The following is a 21,050-nucleotide window of genomic DNA, read 5'->3' as shown; positions in this document are numbered from 1 at the left end:
CGCGCACAAGGTTAACCTTCAAGCATCTAAGGCCATTATCCTGCCAAAGACTAAGGCCTCCCGCCACTCTCACCACTTGGGTCAGTTTGCTCTACCTGAGACTCACTGACCCTTTAGAGTTTCGGGATGCGATCCTTACTTGAATTCATATCTTAATATATACACTACACGCCACCACGAAGTCTCCCCACGAGACTCATGGACTTACGCCTATCACATACAATTTTCATGTCTCTCATGCCACAACCACCACTTTCATCTCATACATTCAATTCTCATTTCACCCAACCATCATGTACAAGTCCATGCCATTACTCATACCAAACATACCAATTCCAGGGCATATATATATATATATATATATATATATATATATATATATATATATATATCAGGAATTCATGCATTTTCAAGTCATACAGCCAACCCACAGATAACCAAAGGAAATAGACCCAAACCTGGCCCCTTTCTCACCTAGGCTAAATGTCTTCGCTTAAGCTACACAATTGTCTCGCTTAAGCTAGGCGAAGTCGTCTGGGCGAGATCTACAACAGAGGCACTCTGCGAGCTCTCGCCTAGGCAAGACTCCGTCACCTGAGTGAGATCACACTTCGCCCAAAATCGAAATCCCTCGCCTGGACGAGAACGCAAGCAGAGGATACCAAGTTTTCTTCGAGAACTCGCTTGGGCAAGTCACTCTCGCCTGAGCGAGACAACGTGTCGCTCAAAACAAGAGCACTCCGCCTGGGCGAGCTGCTCGAAAAGAACCTGGGCGAGTCTCAACTATTCTCGCCTAGGCGAGACGAGCTCGCTTGGGCAAGAATAACAGTACTCGCCACTGTTACGTGCATGCAGCAGGGACTCAAATTCAATAGCAACATACCAGAACACAAACAAGCCAGCTCATACTATCCAAAACATCAATCAAGCAGAAAATCATGGCACATACCAAAGATAATGCAGAAATAGCTCTTAAAGATTCAAAACCTAGCTTCCCTTACCTTTATTTTGAGCACCAAAAGCAAACAGATCTTAACTAAGGGGTACTACAGCTCCAAGAACTCGAGGAGTGAGCTGAAAAGTGAAAACCAGGACAAAACGAGGTAAATACTTAGAACCCTACCCAACCAATATGCTCAAACAACGAAATGAGGAGGGAATAGACCAAAGAACTCTGAAGTTCAACTTACCAGAAGGTACTAGATGGGTTTCGTTAGCTCGAAGGTGGATGAAGATCGTGCCCTAGCAGAGCTCCTAACAAAAGACAAGAGAGGAGAGGAAACTGTTTTCTGAAAAAGGAGACAAGAGCATACTAAGTGAGCTGAAAGGGGTATTGGGGTCCTATAGTAGGGCTGGCCTTGGGCCTATGACAAGGTCAGGCCCAAAGAATTATAAACTGGAAAATGGGGTTTACAATATCTCCCCAACAACAAAAATTTTTCGTCCTCGAAAAATTAGACTTACCAGAAAAGATGTGGATAGGAACTCCTCATATCTTCCTCTAGCTCCCAGGTAGAGTCACCTGTCCTCCGGTCCCAGATGACTTTCACAAGGCTAGTGGCTTTTCCCTTGCGCTCCTTAACTTGGCGATCCTCTATGGCCACGAGCTGTACCACTACCCGGAGATCCTCCCTGACTTGCACATCCTCCACCTCCAACACATGTGACGAGTCAAAAACATACTTTCGTAGTTGTGAGACATGGAAGACTGGGTGTAGATTAGTCAACTGGGGTGACAATGCAATCTCATAAGCCACGGGCCCTATCCTCCTAAAGATCTGATACGGACCCAAGAACTTAGGAGACAACTTCCTTGAGCGGATAGCCCTCCCCACACCAGTGGTTCGAGTCACCCTGAAGAACACATGCTCCCCAGCCTCAAACTTTAGGGGCCTCCTCATTCGGTCTGCATATGCTTTCTGCCGACTCTGATATGCTTGCAACCTATCCCTCACCAACTGCACCTTCTCTGTGGTTTGTTGCAACAACTCAGGTCCTACTAAAACCGACTCGACATCCTGGTACCAACATAAGGGAGTCCTACACCTCCTCCCATATAAAGCCTCATAAGGCGCCATCCCTATACTCGCCTGGTAACTATTGTTGTAGGTAAACTCCACCAGCGGTAACACCTTATCCCAACCGCCAAGGTGGTCCAAGATACATGTCCTAAACATGTCCTCCAAGGATTGAATCACCCTTTCTGACTGGCCATCCGTCTGAGGATGATAAGCAAAACTCATCCTTAGCCTACTACCCATAGCCTCCTGCAGCGTCTGCCAGAACCTTGAAGTGAACCGGGGGTCTCTGTCAGACACTATGCTACTGGGTACTCCATGAAGTCCCACTATCTCTCGGATGTAGAGTTGGGCCAACTTGGCCATAGACATTCTGAGATTCACTGCCAAAAAGTGAGCACTCTTCGTTAGCCGATCCACCACCACCCATATAGCATCATGCCCTCTCACGGTGCGAGGCAAGTGGGTAACAAAATCCATAGCTATGCTATCCCACTTCCACATCGGAATATCCAAGGGCTGAAGCGTTCCACCAGGTTTCTGATGCTCCACCTTAGCCTTTTGACAAGTCAAACAGGCCGATACGAACTGTGCAACTTCCTTTTTCATGCCTTGCCACCAAAAGTTTTCCTTGAGGTCTTGGTACATTTTAGTCATGCCAGGGTGCAGACTAAAACGACTCTTATGTCCTTCCTCAAGGACCAATCTCCTCAACTCAACATCCTCTGGTACACAGACCTTCGCTTTAAACCTCAACACACCATCACTACCCAAGGCAAACTCCTTGGCCTGATCCGATCCAAGTAACTCTTTCACCTTTTGCAAACCTCTGCTTGCTTCTCCTTAATCAAGCTCAGGAAGTCACTAGATATGACCAAGGTGCTACACCTAATGAATTTCGGCTCTAGCTCAAACTGTAGCTTCATGTCTCTGAAGGTTTCAAACAACTCCATCTCTTTTATCATCAAGTGTGCCACATGCACTGTCTTCCTACTCAGTGTGTTTGCCACCACATTCGCCTTCCCTGGGTGGTAGAGAAGCTCGAAGTCGTAGTCCTTAAAAAACTCTATCCACCGCCTCTGCCTTATATTTAGCTCTTTTTTATCAAAAAAGGTACTTCAAACTCTTGTGGTCACTAAACACACGGAACTGTGCACCATACAAGTAGTGCCTCCAGATTTTCAAAGCAAAAACCACCGCTGCTAACTCGAGATCATGAGTAGGATAGTTCTTCTCATGAACCTTCAGCTGCCTTGAAGCATAAGCCACCACCTTCCTCTCTTGCATCAAGACACACCCCAGGCCCTGATGAGAGGCATCATAGTAAACCTTAAAGGGTTTACTCACATCCGAGATCACCTACACCGGAGCACTCGTCAACCTCTGCTTAAGCTCTCTGAAGCTCTCCTCACACCTATCAATCCATGCAAACGGTTGGTCCTTCCTAGTCAGTTGTGTCAGGGGTACCACTATCTTGGAGAACCCCTCTATAAACCTCCTGTAGTAGCCAGCTAAACCCACGAAGCTTCGAATCTTCGTCACTGGCTTGGGACATTCCCACTGTATCACAACCTCCACCTTAGCTGGATCCACAACTATACCCTGAGATGATATCACATGCCTCAAGAACTGCACCTCTCTCATCCAAAAGTCACACTTTGACAACTTGGCAAACAGTTGTTTCTCCCTCGAGATACCAAGCACTATCCTCAGATGTTCGGCATGTTCCTCCTGCGTCTTGGAGTAAATGAGAATGTCGTCTATAAAGACCACGACAAACTTATCTAGAAACAGACGGAAGATCTAGTTCATGTAGTCCATGAACAAGGCCGGGGCATTAGTAACACCGAATGGCATGACAACATACTCGTAATGCCCGTATCTGGATTTGAAAGCAGTCTTCTCAACATCTTCTGCCTTTACCAAAATCTGATAATAACCTAACCGGAGATCAATCTTGGAGAACATCGACGCCTCATGTAGCTAATCCATCAAATCATCTATTCTTGGCAAGGGGTATTTGTTTTTGATAGTCAGCTTGTTCAGCTGCCTATAATCCACACACAACCTCGAGCCGCCATCCTTCTTCTTTACCAATAAGACGGGCGCTCCACACGGCGAAGCACTCAGTCGTATAAACTGTTTCTCGAGCAGTCCTTCTATCTGCTTCTTTAACTCCACCAACTCTACTGGGGCCATGCGGTAAGGAGCTATCGACACAGGGCCAGCTCCCGGTACCAAGTCTATGGAGAAGTCAACTTCTCTCCTCGGGGGCAAATCGGGTACCTCTTCGGGGAATACATCCTCAAATTCCCTGACCACTGATATCACGGTGATCCTCTCCTCTTTCTCAACCTCTATCCTGGCAACGATCATATAACACTGTGCACCGTTCTGAATTTCCTTCATAACCCCATTAGAAGACAACAACTCAGGCTCCTCTGAGTTGGAGAACAACAACTTCTTCTCCCGACAGTCTATGAGAACATGATTGGCAGAGAGTCAATCCATTCCCAAGATCACATATAGCCCTTGCAGAGGGAGGCATATGAGATTGACTTTGTATATGCGTCCCTCTACCTCAACTGGACATCTACCACACACAGAAGAAGTCCTAACCAACCCAGATGTTGGGGTAGATACCACAAGGTCAAACGGTAGCTCACACACCGGCAGACCCAACTCCCGCACACAAGACTCTGACACAAACGAGTGTGTCGCTCCAGAATCAAAAAGAACACAACAAGCTTTGCCAGAAATCACACAACAACCAACGACGAGGTTACATGCACCTGCTGCCTCTGACCCAATCATCGCAAAAACCCTGCATGTAGCTTGAGGCCTGCTGCCTCCCTTCCTCTACTGAGTCTGACCAGAAATCTGGCTCGGAGTCTGTGATGAAGGTCGTGCCACTGCCCTCCTCAAAATGGGACAATCTATACCAAAGTGGCCCTCCTTGCCACAATGGTTGCACCTACGAAACCCGGATAGCTGCGGGCAGAAACTCTTCACATGCGGCCCTCCGCAATGATGGCACTGAATTCTGCTGGGCGAGGAAGAAAGACCTCTAGACCCCTGTGGCTGTGGATGAGGCCTAGCATATGGCTTATTCTTCTCTTCAACTCTCGGCCTGGACCCAGATGGTCCACTAACTCTCTGTTGTGGCTGATGATGGGCTTCCACCTCCACCTTCATTCGCTTCATGACCCTGGCCTTTTCCACCAAGGCCGCAAAGTCCTTGATGGACAGCGGGGCCACCATCAAGCGAATGTCTCCTCTGAGACCATTCTCAAACTTTCTGCAACGCCACTCCTCATCGAGCGGCATGGTGTAGAAACGCCCCAGATGTTTGAACCTCTCGGCGTACTCAGCCACTGACTTGTTCCCCTATGTCAGCTGGAAGAACTCCACCTCTTTTGCGTATCTCACGTTGTCAGGGAAGTATTATGAAAGAAACCTCCTCTTGAAGGCTTCCCACGTGATATCCTTATGTTTCTCTTCCATTACCAACCTCATATTGGCCCACCAATGCTAAGCCTCTCCAATGAGCATGTAGATCGTGAAAGCAAGCCTGCTCTCATCGGGGCACCTCTTGGCATCAAAGATGCGCTCCATATCCTTCATCCATTGGTCCGCCTGGTCGAGACTCGTCTTACCATCAAACTTGGCGGGGTGGTGCTTCAAGAAGTCTTCCAAACTCCATTCAGGGGGTGGAGGTTGGGGATGAGGACCATATATCTGAGCACCAACAGCATTCTCCCCTAACTGGCGGAGAGCATCCATGTGCTGCCTCTAAGCGTCCTCAGCAGCCTGCTTAGCAGCTCTATCTGCTGCATCACAAAGTTCTGTTGCTCAAGAGAGGCTTCTTGGCGCTGCATCACCGCCTCGTGCTGCTGCAACATGGCATTGCTTTGCTGGGTCAAAGCAGCAGCCATTGCCTTGATCGCCCTAGCAAGGTCTTGCCCATCGCCTTGAGGGGCTGGAGGAGGAGCGATACGCGGGGGTAACACTGGACACATAGAAAGAATCGTCAGAACTTGGTTAGACTGGAAACTCATCTAAACACGAAAAGAAAGACACAACGAAAGCTAAGCAAACACATAGCCCACAGACACTTAGGAACGAAGGCTCTGATACCATAAAAATGTGACATCCCATTTAAATAGAATAATCTACTTAATAATATATCACATGATCATAATAATAAAGAGCAAAGCAAACTGATGAAAAACCATAAACATGGAATTCACTTTTACAGTCATCCAAAAGAGTACTTGAAAGGGGTTCTAGGCATACAACCATGTAATAGCCAAAACAGAAACAACAAGGTTCATAGTTATGCAAAAGAAAAGCTCCTAGAGCTAGGAGTTACAAAGGCACTAGGGCCATAGAATGCTCCTGAGAGGCACACAAACAGATCCCCTAAGTTGCGCTACTACTCCCACCAGGCATACTCCCAGAATTTTCTCCATCTGCTCCCACCAAGGATGATCATCGCAAAAGAGAAAACGTAACAGGAACATAAACAAAAATGCAAGGATAAGCTAGTGCAATATAGATTTTATCAGGGTATAGCAGACAAGTATTTAAACAGTTCAATCATGCATCACAGTAGGCACAAAGAATCAAATTATAGCAAACACACAGGACACTATGACTCAATTATCCGGATACATATACTAAGATCGAATTCTGGACGCTTGCACTCGTGGTGGCTTCTACTGCTCTGTAGAGCCATTGCTAATGGGTTTCACCCTACCACGCACAAGGTTAACCTTCAAGCATCTAAGGCCATTATCCTGCCAAAGACTAAGGCCTCCTGCCACTCTCACCACTTGGGTCAGTTTGCTCTACCTGAGACTCACTGACCCTTTAGAGTTTCGGGATGCGATCCTTACTTGAATTCATATCTTAATATATACACTACACGCCACCACGAAGTCTCCCCACGAGACTCATGGACTTACGCCTATCACATACAATTTTCATGTCTCTCATGCCACAACCACCACTTTCATCTCATACATTCAATTCTCATTTCACCCAACCATCATGTACAAGTCCATGCCATTACTCATACCAAACATACCAATTCCAGGGCATATATGTGTATATATATATATATATATATATATATATATATATATATATATATATATATATCAGGAATTCATGCATTTTCAAGTCATACAGCCAACCCACAAATAACCAAAGGAAATAGACCCAAACATGGCCCCTTTCTTGCCTAGGCTAAATGCCTTCGCTTAAGCTACACAACTGTCTCGCTTAAGCTAGGCGAAGTCGCCTGGGCGAGATCTGCAACAGAGGCACTCTACGAGCTCTCGCCTGGGCGAGACTCCGTCACCTGAGCGAGATCACACTTCGCCCAAAATCGAAATCCCTCGCCTGGACGAGAACGCAAGCAGAGGATACCAAGTTTTCTTCGAGAACTCGCTTGGGCGAGTCACTCTCGCTTGAGCGAGACAGCGTGTTGCTCAAAACAACCAGTTCATACTATCCAAAACATCAATCAAGCAGAAAATCATGGTACAGACCAAAGATAATGCAGAAATAGCTCTTAAAGATTCAAAACCTAGCTTCCCTTACCTATGTTTTGAGCACCAAAAGCAAACAGATCTTAATTAAGGGGTACTACAGCTCCAGGAACTCGAGGAGTGAGCTGAAAAGTGAAAACCAGGACAAAACGAGGTAAATACTTGGAACCCTACCCAATCAACATGCTCAAACAACGAAATGAGGAGGGAATAGACCAATGAACTCTGAAGTTCAACTTACCAGAAGGTACTAGATGGGTTTCGTTAGCTCGAAGGTGGATGAAGATCGTGCCCTAACAGAGCTCCTAACAGAAGACAAGAGAGGAAAGGAAATTGTTTTCTGAAAAAGGAGACAAGAGCATACTGAGTGAGCTGAAAGGGGTATTGGGGTCCTACAGTAGGGCTGGCCTTGGTCCTACGAAAAGGCCAGGCCCAAAGATTTATAAACTGGAAAATGGGGTTTACAATATGTATTTGTATTTTTTCATTTTAAATTATAATTTAAGATTTTGATATATATAAAATATCCATAAATCACAATACTTAAGTTACAGTTACTCACAATAATTCTTAAGAGTATTACTATTGCTAATATCTCTTATATGCATTATCTCTCCTAACCTATAATATACGATCATGAAACCACCACAACCAAAAAGTAAGAGTAAGTGAAATTTTATAGGCTCACACATCTATCAACACATAAAATTTAAAATACTCATAAACATATAATATAATAACAATTCGTCTACATAAATACATTGTCCATGAAGTCATGCACCTATCATGTAACCTTGCAAAACAGTGTAACATCCAGTATGGCTTCCACTTAGTCTAAAAATCCCTTATGACAAAGTTAGTTCACTATAGCCTAGTTAGAAATGTATTATCCCACACCAAATCCCGCTATATGAATCTCCTAATCTCCTTAAGCTCTTATCACCTAAACTCCATTCTCTACATGAGTATGTGAGTTTAGTAGAGTTACAATGACTTCACTATCTAGATTCCTACTCAATACATACCCTAACATTGGATAACATAACAATTAGAATTAACCACATTTACATAATATACAAGTTAACCATACTTTTCAATCACAAATCTCAAGCTAAAATCTAGAAAACACCATTATCATCTTTCTAAGTTAGTCCACACATAAAATAGCACAATTAACACCATGATTATATAATACAAAACTCTCATTCTCTATGCAATTTAACATTCATCATTATTCCAAAATTATCATCCTGTTATGTTTCACTGTATTCAAGCTTTTAAAATCACATTTCATTCAATCAACATCATAAACATAGTTGAAACCTCATATTTTCACTCATCATATATCACTCAACCATCTCAGACTCGCTCAACAAGTTCCCTTTTTCGCTTAATGAGACCTATGCATGTAAACTTGCCCAACGAATAGGTAACTCACACAACGACTTTGCCACTAGAACTAAAATACTTGAAATTAGCCCAATGAAGCTAGTCCTCTTATTGCGGTCCCAAACCAATCCAAGCTTTTGAAAATTTTAAAGTAACTTATCTAGTGATTATTTAGTTCACTTAGTGACTCAAGCCCTAAGAACTTCTTTTATCGAGTTGTCCAAGCGAGTTTTGACTCTCTAAATGAGCTCTAGCTCGCCTAATGAGTGGAAAAGTTTTAAATTCTCTATAATTCCCTCCACGCAAGCAGCTCCAAATCGTAATAATCATGCGAACAACAATGAAAAAAGAAAATAAAAGTGCAAGTAAATGAAAAAAAAAATTAAAAGCTCCAAATGTAAAAATAAATGGAATTAAAAGAAAATACAGATTTGCGCCAAATTTAACCAAGAAATACCTTGATTAGAATATGAATCTACATTGTTGCAGAAATGAAATAAAAAAGTCAACAAAAAATAAGGCTTTTGCCTCTTAAATTATGCAACATCATATTAAAGCTTGAGAGCAAATTATACTTTATAAAGAGCATATGCACACACATATTAGACACATACATTCAAAAATACATATCTATTGGAATAGAAGTGAACAGAAAAATCAATAACTCAGGAAAATAGAATCAATGAACTTGCAATGTGCATACAACTGGGTACCAAAACTTACTTGCAGTCTCCTTCAACATAAAAAACCATGAGCTTAATTGTTCAATGTAACCAATTACCTATACAAAAAAAAAATGAGTGATAAAATGATCTTGTGATCAGAAAAAACGAAAGAAGAAAAAGGTCATAGATTTAATCCCTCTTAGAAAATCAAAAAAATAAAAAAAAAATAAACTTTTTCATTTTAAAAAGAAAGTCGTAAAAACCAAAATAAACAACACATGTAAATAATTTAGTATGTAAATTTTGGCATACTATACATGTTAAATAAAATAGACAATGTATAAACACGTAATATTTTAGTATTAACCTGTGCAACAACTTATCTTATATGTCACAACTTTTTTGTTTGTCCCGTATCCCTCATAGTTATTTATTAAAGTTAACGAGTTGAAGTGATTAATATTTTACTTTTAAGTAGAGATTTGTAGCTTTTATGAAAACTTAGTATTGTGTTTATTTATTAAAAGTAACATTGAATGTTTTATCTACATGGTGTTTTAAAAAATTAAAGTATACAAAATTTTGTATGAGTTGATGTAATGTCTTCAATGCACGATAAAATAGAAAGGACAAGACTATATACCAAAGTAAACACAACAAATATTAGAATCAAACCATAAGATTATTTGATTATGGTAAATGTCAAATATTAGAGACAAAAACTTTCAAATTTAATATTCTTTAAGAGAATTAAACCATTATCGAAATATAGCTTTAAGTGTTATGATTAAGTTAGAATTACGATGTTCAAATGTTAAAAAATGCAAGTAGTTTTATATTTAAGTTTTTTATGAGAAAATTATCTTGAAATTGTATTTTATTGCGAACTAAGAAGAACTATGTTTTTTTTTTATTCTCATTGATTATTTATAATAATTTAACTATCAATAAGAAAATTGTGCCAAATACCTTTTAGTCCGGATGGTAAGGAAATTAGTAATCCTTAAATGAGCTCATTTTGACTTCTTTCGAATTAAGTTCTATCCAAATGAGTATCTTGACGCATCGAAAGAATTCAAGTATTACACATTATTTAATTTTAACTTATTGATGATTTAAAATTGCTGAAATACGAAACTATCAATTTAAACGTGATTTTGCACGTCTAAATAACAAAATGATGATTTTTAGCCATGATGACTAATTTATTAAATATTTTTATATAAATATATTATTTTTATGATGATTAATTTATTTTTATTTATTTATCAAATTAAACAAAAATATCAATTTCGTTATTTTTCTTACAAAACGGACGTCTAAAACTAGTTTTAGACAACTATTTAGTTATTTTTAATATATTATATTCTTATTTAACTTATCTATTTGAAGATTTTATTAAAACTATTTGATGATTTTCTTTTACTTATATATACAAATTTGAAATGTTTCATTAATGATATCATATAAAAAATAGAGAGATAGTTTAAATAATGTAACATCAAATATATAGATCTTTCAATTAAATTATGTTGCTTTAAAAATCTGTAGTTAAAAACCTGTTTCCTGTTACATATACAAAAAATTATATTCATATAAAATAAATTTATTTAATATTTGATTTATATAAATAAAATTTATATAATATATATTTTAAATTATACTAAAATGTTAAATATATTTTTGGTCCCTTAACTTTAAGTGAATATTGGAATTAATTTATTTCGAAACTTTAGACCAATTTAGTCTTTTATGTGTCGAAATACGTGAATTTAGTCCTTTTAATCAAATTTTGTTAAGTTTATTTGACATTTCAAGTATGTTTTATAGTAGTATTTGACTTAACATTAAAATAAAATTGTGTCAAACAATATAAACAACTCAAATACAATTCTGAAATGCGTACAAAACATAAAATAAACCTAACAAAATTTGATTAAAATGATTAAATTCACGTATTTCAATAGATAAATAACTAAATTGGTTTAAAATTTCAAAATAAACTAATTTTAAAATTCACTGAAAATGAAGGGACAAAACACATTTAACCTTATTCTAAAATATAAATTATTGTGTATCGTCAATTTTAATACTGTTTAACATAAATAGTTATTATAATATGAAAATTTTCATTTATTAGTTAAATTCACTATATATATATAATATTTGAATTACTAAAATATAGCCTTTTAGAATTGAATTTACAGCTAATAATTTCCATATAAATACATAACTCTCTTATTTGTTATCCTCACACCTAACAACTCTATTGACTGAATGATCAAATAATGAGGTTTCTGGCATTGACAATGGAAAGGAAATTGCAGACCAGATTTTACAGGTGTGGCTGGTGCTTTGGATTCTTGTGAAATGGAAGTTGGATAAATGACACAACTCACACACCTTCTCTCCACCAAACACTATTATTGCTCTTAACTACTGTTGTGCTGTAAAATTTCACCCTCTTCAATTCTTTTCTTTCCCACCACTTTTCTCACACCTTCTTCATCATCTTTCTTCAACTTCTTCCAAAACAAAACACACACTTCAACATAAACAACATTAAAAAAGATAAATCCCAGTTAATGATACTCACGTTCCACATTGTTCTGGACACTTTTCTTGGATCCAACACCAAAAAGACAACAACTTGTCCATCAAAACCGAAAATTTTCTTTAATTCTGGTTAAGGGTCTCTCTCTTCTCTTCTATTTTTTTATCTTCCAAGAAAAAAATTGAGTTTTTTTTTTTTCGTTTTTCCATTTCAGTGTGAGTCATGACCGAGGTGCTTCATTTCTCTTCTTCTTCGTCGCCAACCGCTTCTTCCTCTGACGGCATTCTGGTTGTCTCCGCCGAGCAAGAACCGGCGCCACCCTCGTCTGCGGTGGTGGAAGGGTTTGCCACGGTCACCGACTGTGAGGCGCGCGGGGTCACAGACAGAACGCAGCAGGAACTGTCGCTGCTGGCCATTCTTGTGACCCTTTTGAGGAAATCGTTGATTGCTTGCAAGAGTGAGGGGAGAGGTGACCTCTGCACCATGGAGATTAGTTGGCCTACTAACGTGCGCCATGTTGCGCATGTCACCTTCGACAGGTTCAATGGCTTCTTGGGCTTGCCACGTGAGTTCGAACCAGAAGTCTCCACAAGGTCTCCCAGTGCTAGGTACGTGCTCACCACACTGTTCCTTTTTTGATTTATCTTATGTCATAATAATGTTATCATGCTGCTTATGATTACTTCAGATTTAGTCTGATCAAAAAATTTAAATTTTCTGACATCTATCTTTCAAAAAGTATTGCATTTATGAAAAAAGTGAAACCATTTTAGTAAAATTATTTCGGAAGTGACATATATTTATGGTAATAATCTCTTGCAATATACTAGTCCATGATTGTAGAATGTGAGTAAATTGTTCAAATTGGAGAGATATGATTTTAAGTCAAACATTATAGAATATGATTCTGACAGTTAAGCAATGTTTACATAACGTGAGTTGAATGTTAAAATTAGAGAAAAATACCTTAGTAGATCTCTTTTGGCCTATTTCTACTGTTCATGATTGAGTTATTTTGGTGTTTCTGACTTGGGGTGGTGTTGGAAATGCCTCTGAGGAAGAAACTCTAAGAAAATCTGCCTCTAAAAGATTTTTGGGCTATGATCCAGTGATTTGTGGTTACGATGAGGTTCATCCTCTATTGGAAGGTTCTGCATGTGTGAATCCTTCAAAGAGGGGTACAACACTATTTATTAATGTTTTTGAATCACTTAAAAGCATTTTAATTTGTGGATTGCATGTTTTATGATGGATTATTTCTGCTTGTTACCTGCACGTGTTATATGACACACTGTATAAAAAGTTTGCTCTGAAAATTTGAGAGCTCTGCCAACTCAGTTTGTTACTTGTCTCTATCATGATTTATGATGAAAATAACTATTATGTTGTTTGATTTTGGTGTATTTGTTTTGATTTTCACATGCAGTGCCACTGTTTTTGGAGTTTCAACAGAATCCATGCAGTTATCATATGACACGAGAGGGAACAGTGTTCCAACCATACTTCTACTAATGCAAAGGCACTTGTATGCTCTCGGAGGGTTGCAGGTTAATCACCTACACATTTCTCAGTTTTGATTTTTCTTTTCAATTCACAATGAATTAAACAACTGAGAACAATTTAGAATATGCCAAAAAGAAAAATGTCAGTCCTGTTTTGTAATCCACCACTCTATACAAATTTAATCATTACTTCAATTTACAAAATGACTCTATGTCTGCTCCTTCTCAGTTAAACAATTGAATTTACCCTTGCAGGCAGAGGGGATTTTCAGAATTAATGCAGACAATACTCAAGAAGAGAATGTTAGGGATCAATTGAACAGGGGATTGGTCCCAGAAGATGTTGATATACATTGTTTAGCTGGACTGATTAAGGTATAATATAAAAGAGAAACATGGTACATGTTTGGAAATACCATGATTTCTGTTTTGGTGTGATCAGAGGTGTATGTGTATGTACTACATTGATAATTTGATTTTGAAATTCTTGTGCTTTTGAAGGCTTGGTTTAGGGAACTGCCTAGTGGTGTTCTGGATTCTTTATCACCAGAGCATGTAATGCAATGCCAGACCGAAGATGATTGTGCAGAACTGGTTAGTCAGCTTCCTCACACTGAAGCTTCCCTCTTGGACTGGGCTATTAATCTGATGGCTGATGTTGTTCAAGAGGAACGTCTGAATAAGATGAATGCACGCAACATCGCAATGGTTTTTGCACCAAACATGACTCATGTGAGTTCCTGTTATTTTTTTCTTCTCTAATGTACAACATTGAAAGTAGACATCATGGAAATCCAAATCAAGTTTTATTCTCAAAGTGAAGCTATTTTTGTGCTATCTGTTTGATATTGGTCATGTATATAGGTAAAAAGAGGCCAATGTGATATAGTTGATGTATCTTACTATGGTAGAGGTTTCAGTCACAGAATTCTATCTTTCTGGTTGCAGATGGCAGACCCTTTGACTGCATTGATGTATGCAGTTCAAGTGATGAACTTTCTGAAGACACTTGTGTTAAGGACACTGCGAGAGAGAAAGGATTGTGTGGTAGAATCGTTTCCTGGGTTTTGTTTAGAGCCCTCTGATGAGAATGGAGATCACAGTCTTTTGGAGTCCTGCCAGCAAGATGATGTTGGCACTGAAAGTGAAGAGTCTGGAGAAACCTTTGTTTCTGAGACAAATGTATCAGAATGTTCCTCTGAATCTCTCCAAAACAAATATTCAACTATTGGAGAATGTGGCAGTTTGATAGGCTCTTCTGAGAATCTGGATTTTGAGGAGGAACTGCATTGTGAGTTTCCAACCAAAGGAAACCTTGGAAAGAGTAAGAGTGGACAATCAAGTGATTCCATTGCTAAAAAGGGGTCCAAAAAAACCGGAGGTCTGCAACAACCTGTGATCAATGCAACAGTGTCTGCTGAGAAAAAGGGTATCAGTAATCTGAGCCGCATAGATTCAAGATCAGAGCGAATAGAAGCCTGGCGGTGAAAGAATCATCCCTGTGAAATGTAGTTTGATTCTGACATTGTGCATTGTAATTGAAGTTTGGTTGAAGTACAAGTTTGTGAAGTGGTTCAAGTTTTATTTCCTCTGTTTGTTTAACTTGTTGGATTCTAGAATCACACTGACATTGTACCGAAATAACATTTCCTATGTGTGTTCATTTGTGTTCTCAACTTCTCATAATTATTCCTGAACTGCAGGCCATTCACATGTCAATGTTGCAATGTAGAAATAAATAAGAACTTCTGGATTCTTGTTCTATCAGTTCGCTAATACTAAGGTACAAATACGGTATGCTAATTAATACCTAACTCAGTTCTCACAACAATCTGTTAAAAGAATTGTGTATAAAATTGATTTTTTGTTTTCCAATAGTAAAGGATCCTCTGTATCAACTTTGATGAAAAAACTCAACATTGTAATGCATGAACCTCAACTTTTCTTTGGAAATAATGCAATTATTGCAGACACATTAGTTTCCTAAAAGCTGACTACAGTATTTTTTATTCATCATGGCTCTAAAGTTTACATACAATAGACACAATCATAACTCATGATTCCCCCTTTCAACTCATGTCAGATTATCAATTTGGAACTGTACAATGGAATTCCCATTTTTCAAAGTGGGAAGAATCATGCATGGGAATGGTCGGACCCACAGAAGAAAAAGTTTATGCTTTTACCAGGGTATTGAGCGAAGATCAGTTTTTTTTTTTTTCCTGCATCATGCTTTTTGTTTTTGGACCATAATGGACTAACAATGTGAGTAACTTTGGATCATGAATTCCCTTTCTCTCTAACATGAGTAATTTGCGTAAGGTTAGAAACATTCAATAATTATGGTTTGTTACCAACCAACCCAAGTTTGACTTGCTAAAAGGTATTGTCAACTTCTATATAGTGTCAACCTAAGTGTTCCTTTTCTCTGGTTTTTATTTTTTGTTCTAATTTGTGCTTTCATGGCTATGTATAATAAGAGGCCACAGTTGGTTTATCATTTGTATTTTATTCTAATCTTTAAGTAACTTGTATAAATATCTTCCTTTAAAATCTCTTATTATTTACAAAGAAAAAGAAACATGTACTACACTATGAGGCTGAGATGAGACCAATAATGAGACAAGAAGGAGTATAATAAGAAATATATAAAACCAACGAAACATGAGTTAAATTCACATATAATGAACTATATAATGGATTGACATCACCACTTTCAATCTCTTATTATATAATGAACTATATAATTAACTTTTCTATTTTTACTTGATCTAAGATTTAAATTCCCCAACAAAAATAAGAATCAGTACATTTCGATGACAAAAGGGTGATCTAGAATTTAGAATTTGTGTAGGTTTTGGTTTGCTCTCACAAGTGGTACCAGTAGTAGTGCAATAACAAATACGATGCTTTGGCATATACGGATATGTAACTTTGGAAAACAGGTGTAGAGCATGACCAACACAAAATTTGATATTTTGACATTCCTTTTTACATCTCAAAGATCTGATAGTGAAAGTGAGAAGAATAAACCATTATTGAACGAGCAAGTGTAAAAATGAGGTAACCGAATATTGGTGATGCTGTTTTCAGCATGCATAACTCCAGTTGCTACTTGGTACCATACAAGATTCCAATTTTAAGTTAATGAGATAGCAAATCTCAGAACAATGTGTGAAAATTCCACAGGTCTAGTTCTATAACCACTCATTCATATGCAGGTCAACATCATCATCAGATAAAAAGATACCAAAAATCACAGACTCCTCTGTTATAAATAGATACTCATCAACAACACATTCCCTTAGATTTTTTTCCCTGTATTCCTTCTGAATCTTCGGTTGTGCTATTAATTATTTTCTCCACAAAATCAACAGCAACAAGCCATGTCAGTGTGTGGAAGCTCACAACACATGTTTGAGAAGCCATCACTGCCAGAAAACCCTACCCTCATTGAATCCTTCTCAGGGAGCCAAATCAAACAACCCCTCTACTCCTTCACTGACTTATTTGGTGAACTCCATTTCAAGGAAAACCCCATACACCACACAAATGCTGTTTCAAACATCACCCCAAGAACATGCACACCCCACAAGAGAAGTGACAGTTTTTCCTCCTTGGGCTCTGAGAGCCTGCACGTGTGCACCGAAGGGCTTGGCTTTGAGAGCTCCGATGATGGTGAAGAGTGGAAGAAGGAGGTGAGGGATTTGGAAAGTGATGAGAGAGAGAAAGATGGTGGGATTTATTATGGGAAGAAGCGTTTAGGTTTGGGAGAACATTGGAGGAGAAGGGTGAGTAGTGCATATAGGGTGGAATATATATACCCTCCTCCGATTTCGTGCATGGGGAACTTCATCTCTTATAGAAACAATGGAAGGTTTGTTCTTAAGAAAATAAGAACACCCTCTCAAGAGTTTTTGCGAGCTCATAGGGAAGATGGGAGGTTAAAGCTTCACATTGTGCAGAATGATGAGGACGAAGAGTTTATGGCAGAAGAAGAAGGTGATGATTATGATGGTGCTGATGGTGACAACCATGGAGAAGCAGATGAAGCAGAAGTTGTAGAAATGGGAGAAGAAAATCTGGGAAAAGAAAATTGTTAGTGTGACAGATATGAAGTAAATGAAGAAAAAGGAAACTCTTGTGTAAGCCACTCTGCAGATAAATAAATAAAGGAAATTTTTATATTTGTGTATTTATTTTTGGCGATTACTTTTGTGTTCCTTGTTCAAAACATATTGTAAAACTATATTTATGTCTTTTAGAATTATTTTTATTTTGTATAAGCAGTTAAATGTAGTCTCTGGATCCCATCTCGGTGATAAAGAGACATTCTATCGTGGTAATGAGAGCTTAGTAATGACAAATTATATTTAGATTTTTATTAAAGATAAATAAATAAAAAGATGTGTAAAATAATTTAAAATAATAACCCATGAAAAAAAAATACACGTAAAGAGAATTTTAAAATATTTTAAATAAGAACATTTTCCTTTATTCTTCTTCCGAATACTGATATACATTGCATCCTATTTTTGAATGGATCACAAACACGAGTGATGAACACTTGATTTCGATCAATGGAAAGAAAAAATATGATGGTTGAATATCTTTTCAAACACCTAAAGCAATATACAAATACATGATGGGAAAATGAAGAATATTATATCTATAACAATATAAATATCTTTTTTTTTTCACATTTTATTATTCTAGTTTTAATTTTAATTATTTTACAAATAATTTTATAAATAATTTATCTTTAATGATTTTCTAAAAATCTTTTTTATCTTTAACAGTTATTTTAAAAATTTTAATATATTTTTTTTTTAATTTTATATTTAACAGTTATTTTAAAAAATAATTATATATTTTTAACTCAAATATTTATAAAAATTAAAAAATGCGAATACAAAATAATTGTAGCTGTGTTTTCACTGATAAGAATCAAAGAAGATAAAAGAAAGATATTCATAGAATAGTTTGTAATTAGTTGAATCCTATCTTAGAATCACAGGCCAACAGGCCATTTTTCATTAACTAAAAATAATAAAAAGTTATACTTTCTTCGAAAAATAAGTATGATATATTATTTACTAAATATTACTTGAAATAAGTTTATTAATATGTCTCGTATAATTAAACACAAGTAAACATATAAGAAGATAAACAAAAAGTTTATATCAGTCTATCTAATTAAAACGCCACAAAGTAAACAGATTATAAAGACATAATTAGTTGAAGTGTTTATATTAGCTAGTTTAATCAGAATGAAGCCCTATATTTATTTCTTCACATAGTTAAACAAAGATCCTTCTTTATAATAATGTATGTTAGAAAATTGTACGAGTCTAAGTTTAATATCGGATAGAAATGAAAAAAAATTTGAATAATATATAAGACAAAAGAATTCTTAAATTTACTGTCTTAAAAATTTGGATTAGATGTAGTGTTATGAAGGTTGAGTTAGTGTCTTATTAATATTAATATTGTATCTATTCAGTAAACCATTCATTCAAGACCCAGCATACAAGAATACTCTTGGTTGATAAAACCATTGATATATTTAGCAAATCAATCTTGATATATCTTAATATAAATGGATTAGTCTCTAAGTAGTTTCTTCCTGGTTTCAAACCGCACCTCATACACATTCAAATTTTAATTTTATTCTTTATTTAAAGATTTTCATTTTTTAGATTTGAGCTTTAGAATGTATAATCCAAAAATAATTCAGAATATACAATTTTAAATATAAAATTATATATTATAAGATGTAAAATCTAAAATCTAAATTATATTTTGCAAGTCAAACAAAAACAAATGTTAATCTCTTCGATCCACATAACAAGACAGTTGGTGTCTTAGTGATAAGGTGTTCTAGCAATGAGTCTGGAACAAAAACTTAAGGAGTGGAAGAAAGAGTGCAGCACCAATGTAAGAAGAAGATGAAGCAAAGACAAATAAAAATGTATGGAAGTAATTGCTTTATTTTGTTAGTGGCATCATATATTACTGATATCACTTTCCACCTCGTCTGTTTAAACGTAAAAGTCGTGTCCTCCAATTTTCGAGGAGCTTAACGTAAAAATGGTATATTTTGATACTTTGTCTTGCTTTGGTAATAATATAATGTTTAAAAATTATCTTATCTTATTAATTAAAACATTCTATTATTCTATTGTAGAGAATTGGAATCTTATAAGTATCTGTGCACTTCACTCTGTTGTCACCCACACAAACCAAGAAGGGTCGGCTTGTTTGGTAGCATAGTAATTTTATTCTGAATTATTAAGACTTTTTATTTCAATGTGCGTGGTTAATGTCATCATCATGCTCTGCACTTCTCTCTTTTACGTGATGCAAAAACCCTTTTTCTTCTTTTTTCAAAATATTTTTGCGTTAAGGCTTCAAATATTTTGCTGGATTCAGCATGTGAACTTTTAACCTTTGGTATTCAATATGTAGAAACCATTTGCATATCAGATCTGGAATATGTATGTTGTTTGATCACAGAATATTTTACATGAAGTTCATACATCTTTATTTTCTTCTCAACTGATTGACGATTTAGGATAGAAATATTTTCTCCTCACCTTGTGAGCTGATGTTCCTGCATGTACTGAGCCACTTGTTTTGGTATCCCATGAGCCTGCATCTTGCTCTGTTTCTGATTGAGCACCTTAAAGTTCAGTATATAATTTACCATTTAGTTCAAAGCATGTATTAATGGACAAACAAATGCATACACATATTAGGGAGGACAATTTTTGGCAGACAATTTACATAGATTGAAAGTGATCCACATAGGATTTTTCGTTATGCCAATTAACCCATTGTGAGTTCCCGTTTTACCAATCACCAAGTGTCAAAAAAAGCATGTTGTTCCTTTCTCCTTATGGGACCTTATCTAGAATCACAATTCATTGACTCATACAATACATGATGCACCATTTTCTGGCACCGGCAAATAGTAATCAAGTTACATAACAATGGTAGCATTTGTTAGCACATTTAAGCACGTGAAGGTACCACCAATTATTGACGTGATTATAAAATGCTGCAAGAAAGTCAACAACAGTTTATCTTTGGGAAACAGTCTATAATATCCTATAAAAATGACATGATGAATGATTATTGTATCAGACTGTACATAGGTTCTGTAATAGACTAATTAACTCATGAACTTGATGGTATCAGTATTTCTTTATGGTTGTTTAATGAGTAGCCAAGTATATCATTGAAAACGTATGCACAATACACCCTTCATGCTACGATTTTAGAGTTCCCTTTTTTGTGTGTGTAATGGCTTTTAAATGGGAAAACAAGTCAGTCCTAGATCATTGAACAGACCCGATCAGAAAATA

General features: G+C 37.1%; 3 protein-coding genes across 6 annotated transcripts; 2 read left to right on the top strand and 1 right to left on the bottom strand.

The window, feature by feature from the left end:
- Positions 1-4,001: 4,001 nt before the first annotated feature.
- On the bottom strand, positions 4,002-4,832 carry LOC146881896 (uncharacterized). Its single transcript, XM_085669391.1, has 2 exons — positions 4,616-4,832; positions 4,002-4,495 (listed from the first exon to the last, which is right to left on the bottom strand). Exons 1-2 carry the CDS (start codon positions 4,830-4,832, stop codon positions 4,002-4,004), a joined length of 711 nt encoding a protein of 236 aa, XP_085525517.1.
- Positions 4,833-11,886: 7,054 nt separating this feature from the next.
- LOC114168291 (Rho GTPase activating protein with PAK-box/P21-Rho-binding domain-containing protein) lies at positions 11,887-15,445 on the top strand. Of its 4 annotated transcripts, none has more exons than XM_028053047.2 (6): positions 11,887-11,968; positions 12,396-12,789; positions 13,608-13,728; positions 13,939-14,058; positions 14,185-14,415; positions 14,632-15,445. In XM_028053047.2, the coding sequence occupies exons 2-6, from the start codon at positions 12,404-12,406 to the stop codon at positions 15,169-15,171; spliced, it is 1,398 nt and encodes a 465-aa protein (XP_027908848.2). In that variant the 5' UTR covers positions 11,887-11,968; positions 12,396-12,403; the 3' UTR covers positions 15,172-15,445. The 4 variants fall into 4 exon arrangements, with proteins under 4 accessions (XP_027908848.2, XP_027908846.2, XP_027908847.2 ...); XM_028053045.2 differs by lacking the exon at positions 11,887-11,968 and adding an exon at positions 12,021-12,312; XM_028053046.2 differs by lacking the exon at positions 11,887-11,968 and adding an exon at positions 12,021-12,319.
- Positions 15,446-16,988: 1,543 nt separating this feature from the next.
- Positions 16,989-17,882, top strand: LOC114168292 (uncharacterized). The gene has a single exon (XM_028053049.2). The coding sequence runs from the start codon at positions 17,070-17,072 to the stop codon at positions 17,784-17,786; it is 717 nt and encodes a 238-aa protein (XP_027908850.2). The 5' UTR covers positions 16,989-17,069; the 3' UTR covers positions 17,787-17,882.
- Positions 17,883-21,050: the final 3,168 nt, after the last annotated feature.

This window comes from Vigna unguiculata, chromosome 11, assembly GCF_037176805.1.
Source record: "Vigna unguiculata cultivar grain cowpea cultivar isolate G323 ecotype 2 chromosome 11, ASM3717680v1, whole genome shotgun sequence".
Taxonomy (NCBI): domain Eukaryota; kingdom Viridiplantae; phylum Streptophyta; class Magnoliopsida; order Fabales; family Fabaceae; genus Vigna; species Vigna unguiculata.
The sequence above is the reverse complement of the archived record's forward strand: the minus strand, read 5'-3'. Positions and strand labels throughout refer to the sequence as shown.

What these genes read in the sequence shown, in the direction of transcription:
- LOC114168292 (XM_028053049.2), top strand. Translation starts at nt 17,070, where the DNA reads ATGTCAGTGTGTGGAAGCTCACAACACATGTTTGAGAAGCCATCACTG.
- LOC114168291 (XM_028053047.2), top strand. Translation starts at nt 12,404, where the DNA reads ATGACCGAGGTGCTTCATTTCTCTTCTTCTTCGTCGCCAACCGCTTCT. An exon ending in ACAAGGTCTCCCAGTGCTAG is followed by an intron (nt 12,790 to 13,607) that starts GTACGTGCTCAC and finishes TTTCACATGCAG; the next exon opens with TGCCACTGTTTTTGGAGTTT. An exon ending in GTTTAGCTGGACTGATTAAG is followed by an intron (nt 14,059 to 14,184) that starts GTATAATATAAA and finishes GTGCTTTTGAAG; the next exon opens with GCTTGGTTTAGGGAACTGCC.
- LOC146881896 (XM_085669391.1), bottom strand. Translation starts at nt 4,832, where the DNA reads ATGATTGGGTCAGAGGCAGCAGGTGCATGTAACCTCGTCGTTGGTTGT. An exon ending in TAGGACTTCTTCTGTGTGTG is followed by an intron (nt 4,496 to 4,615) that starts GTAGATGTCCAG and finishes ATGTTCTCATAG; the next exon opens with ACTGTCGGGAGAAGAAGTTG.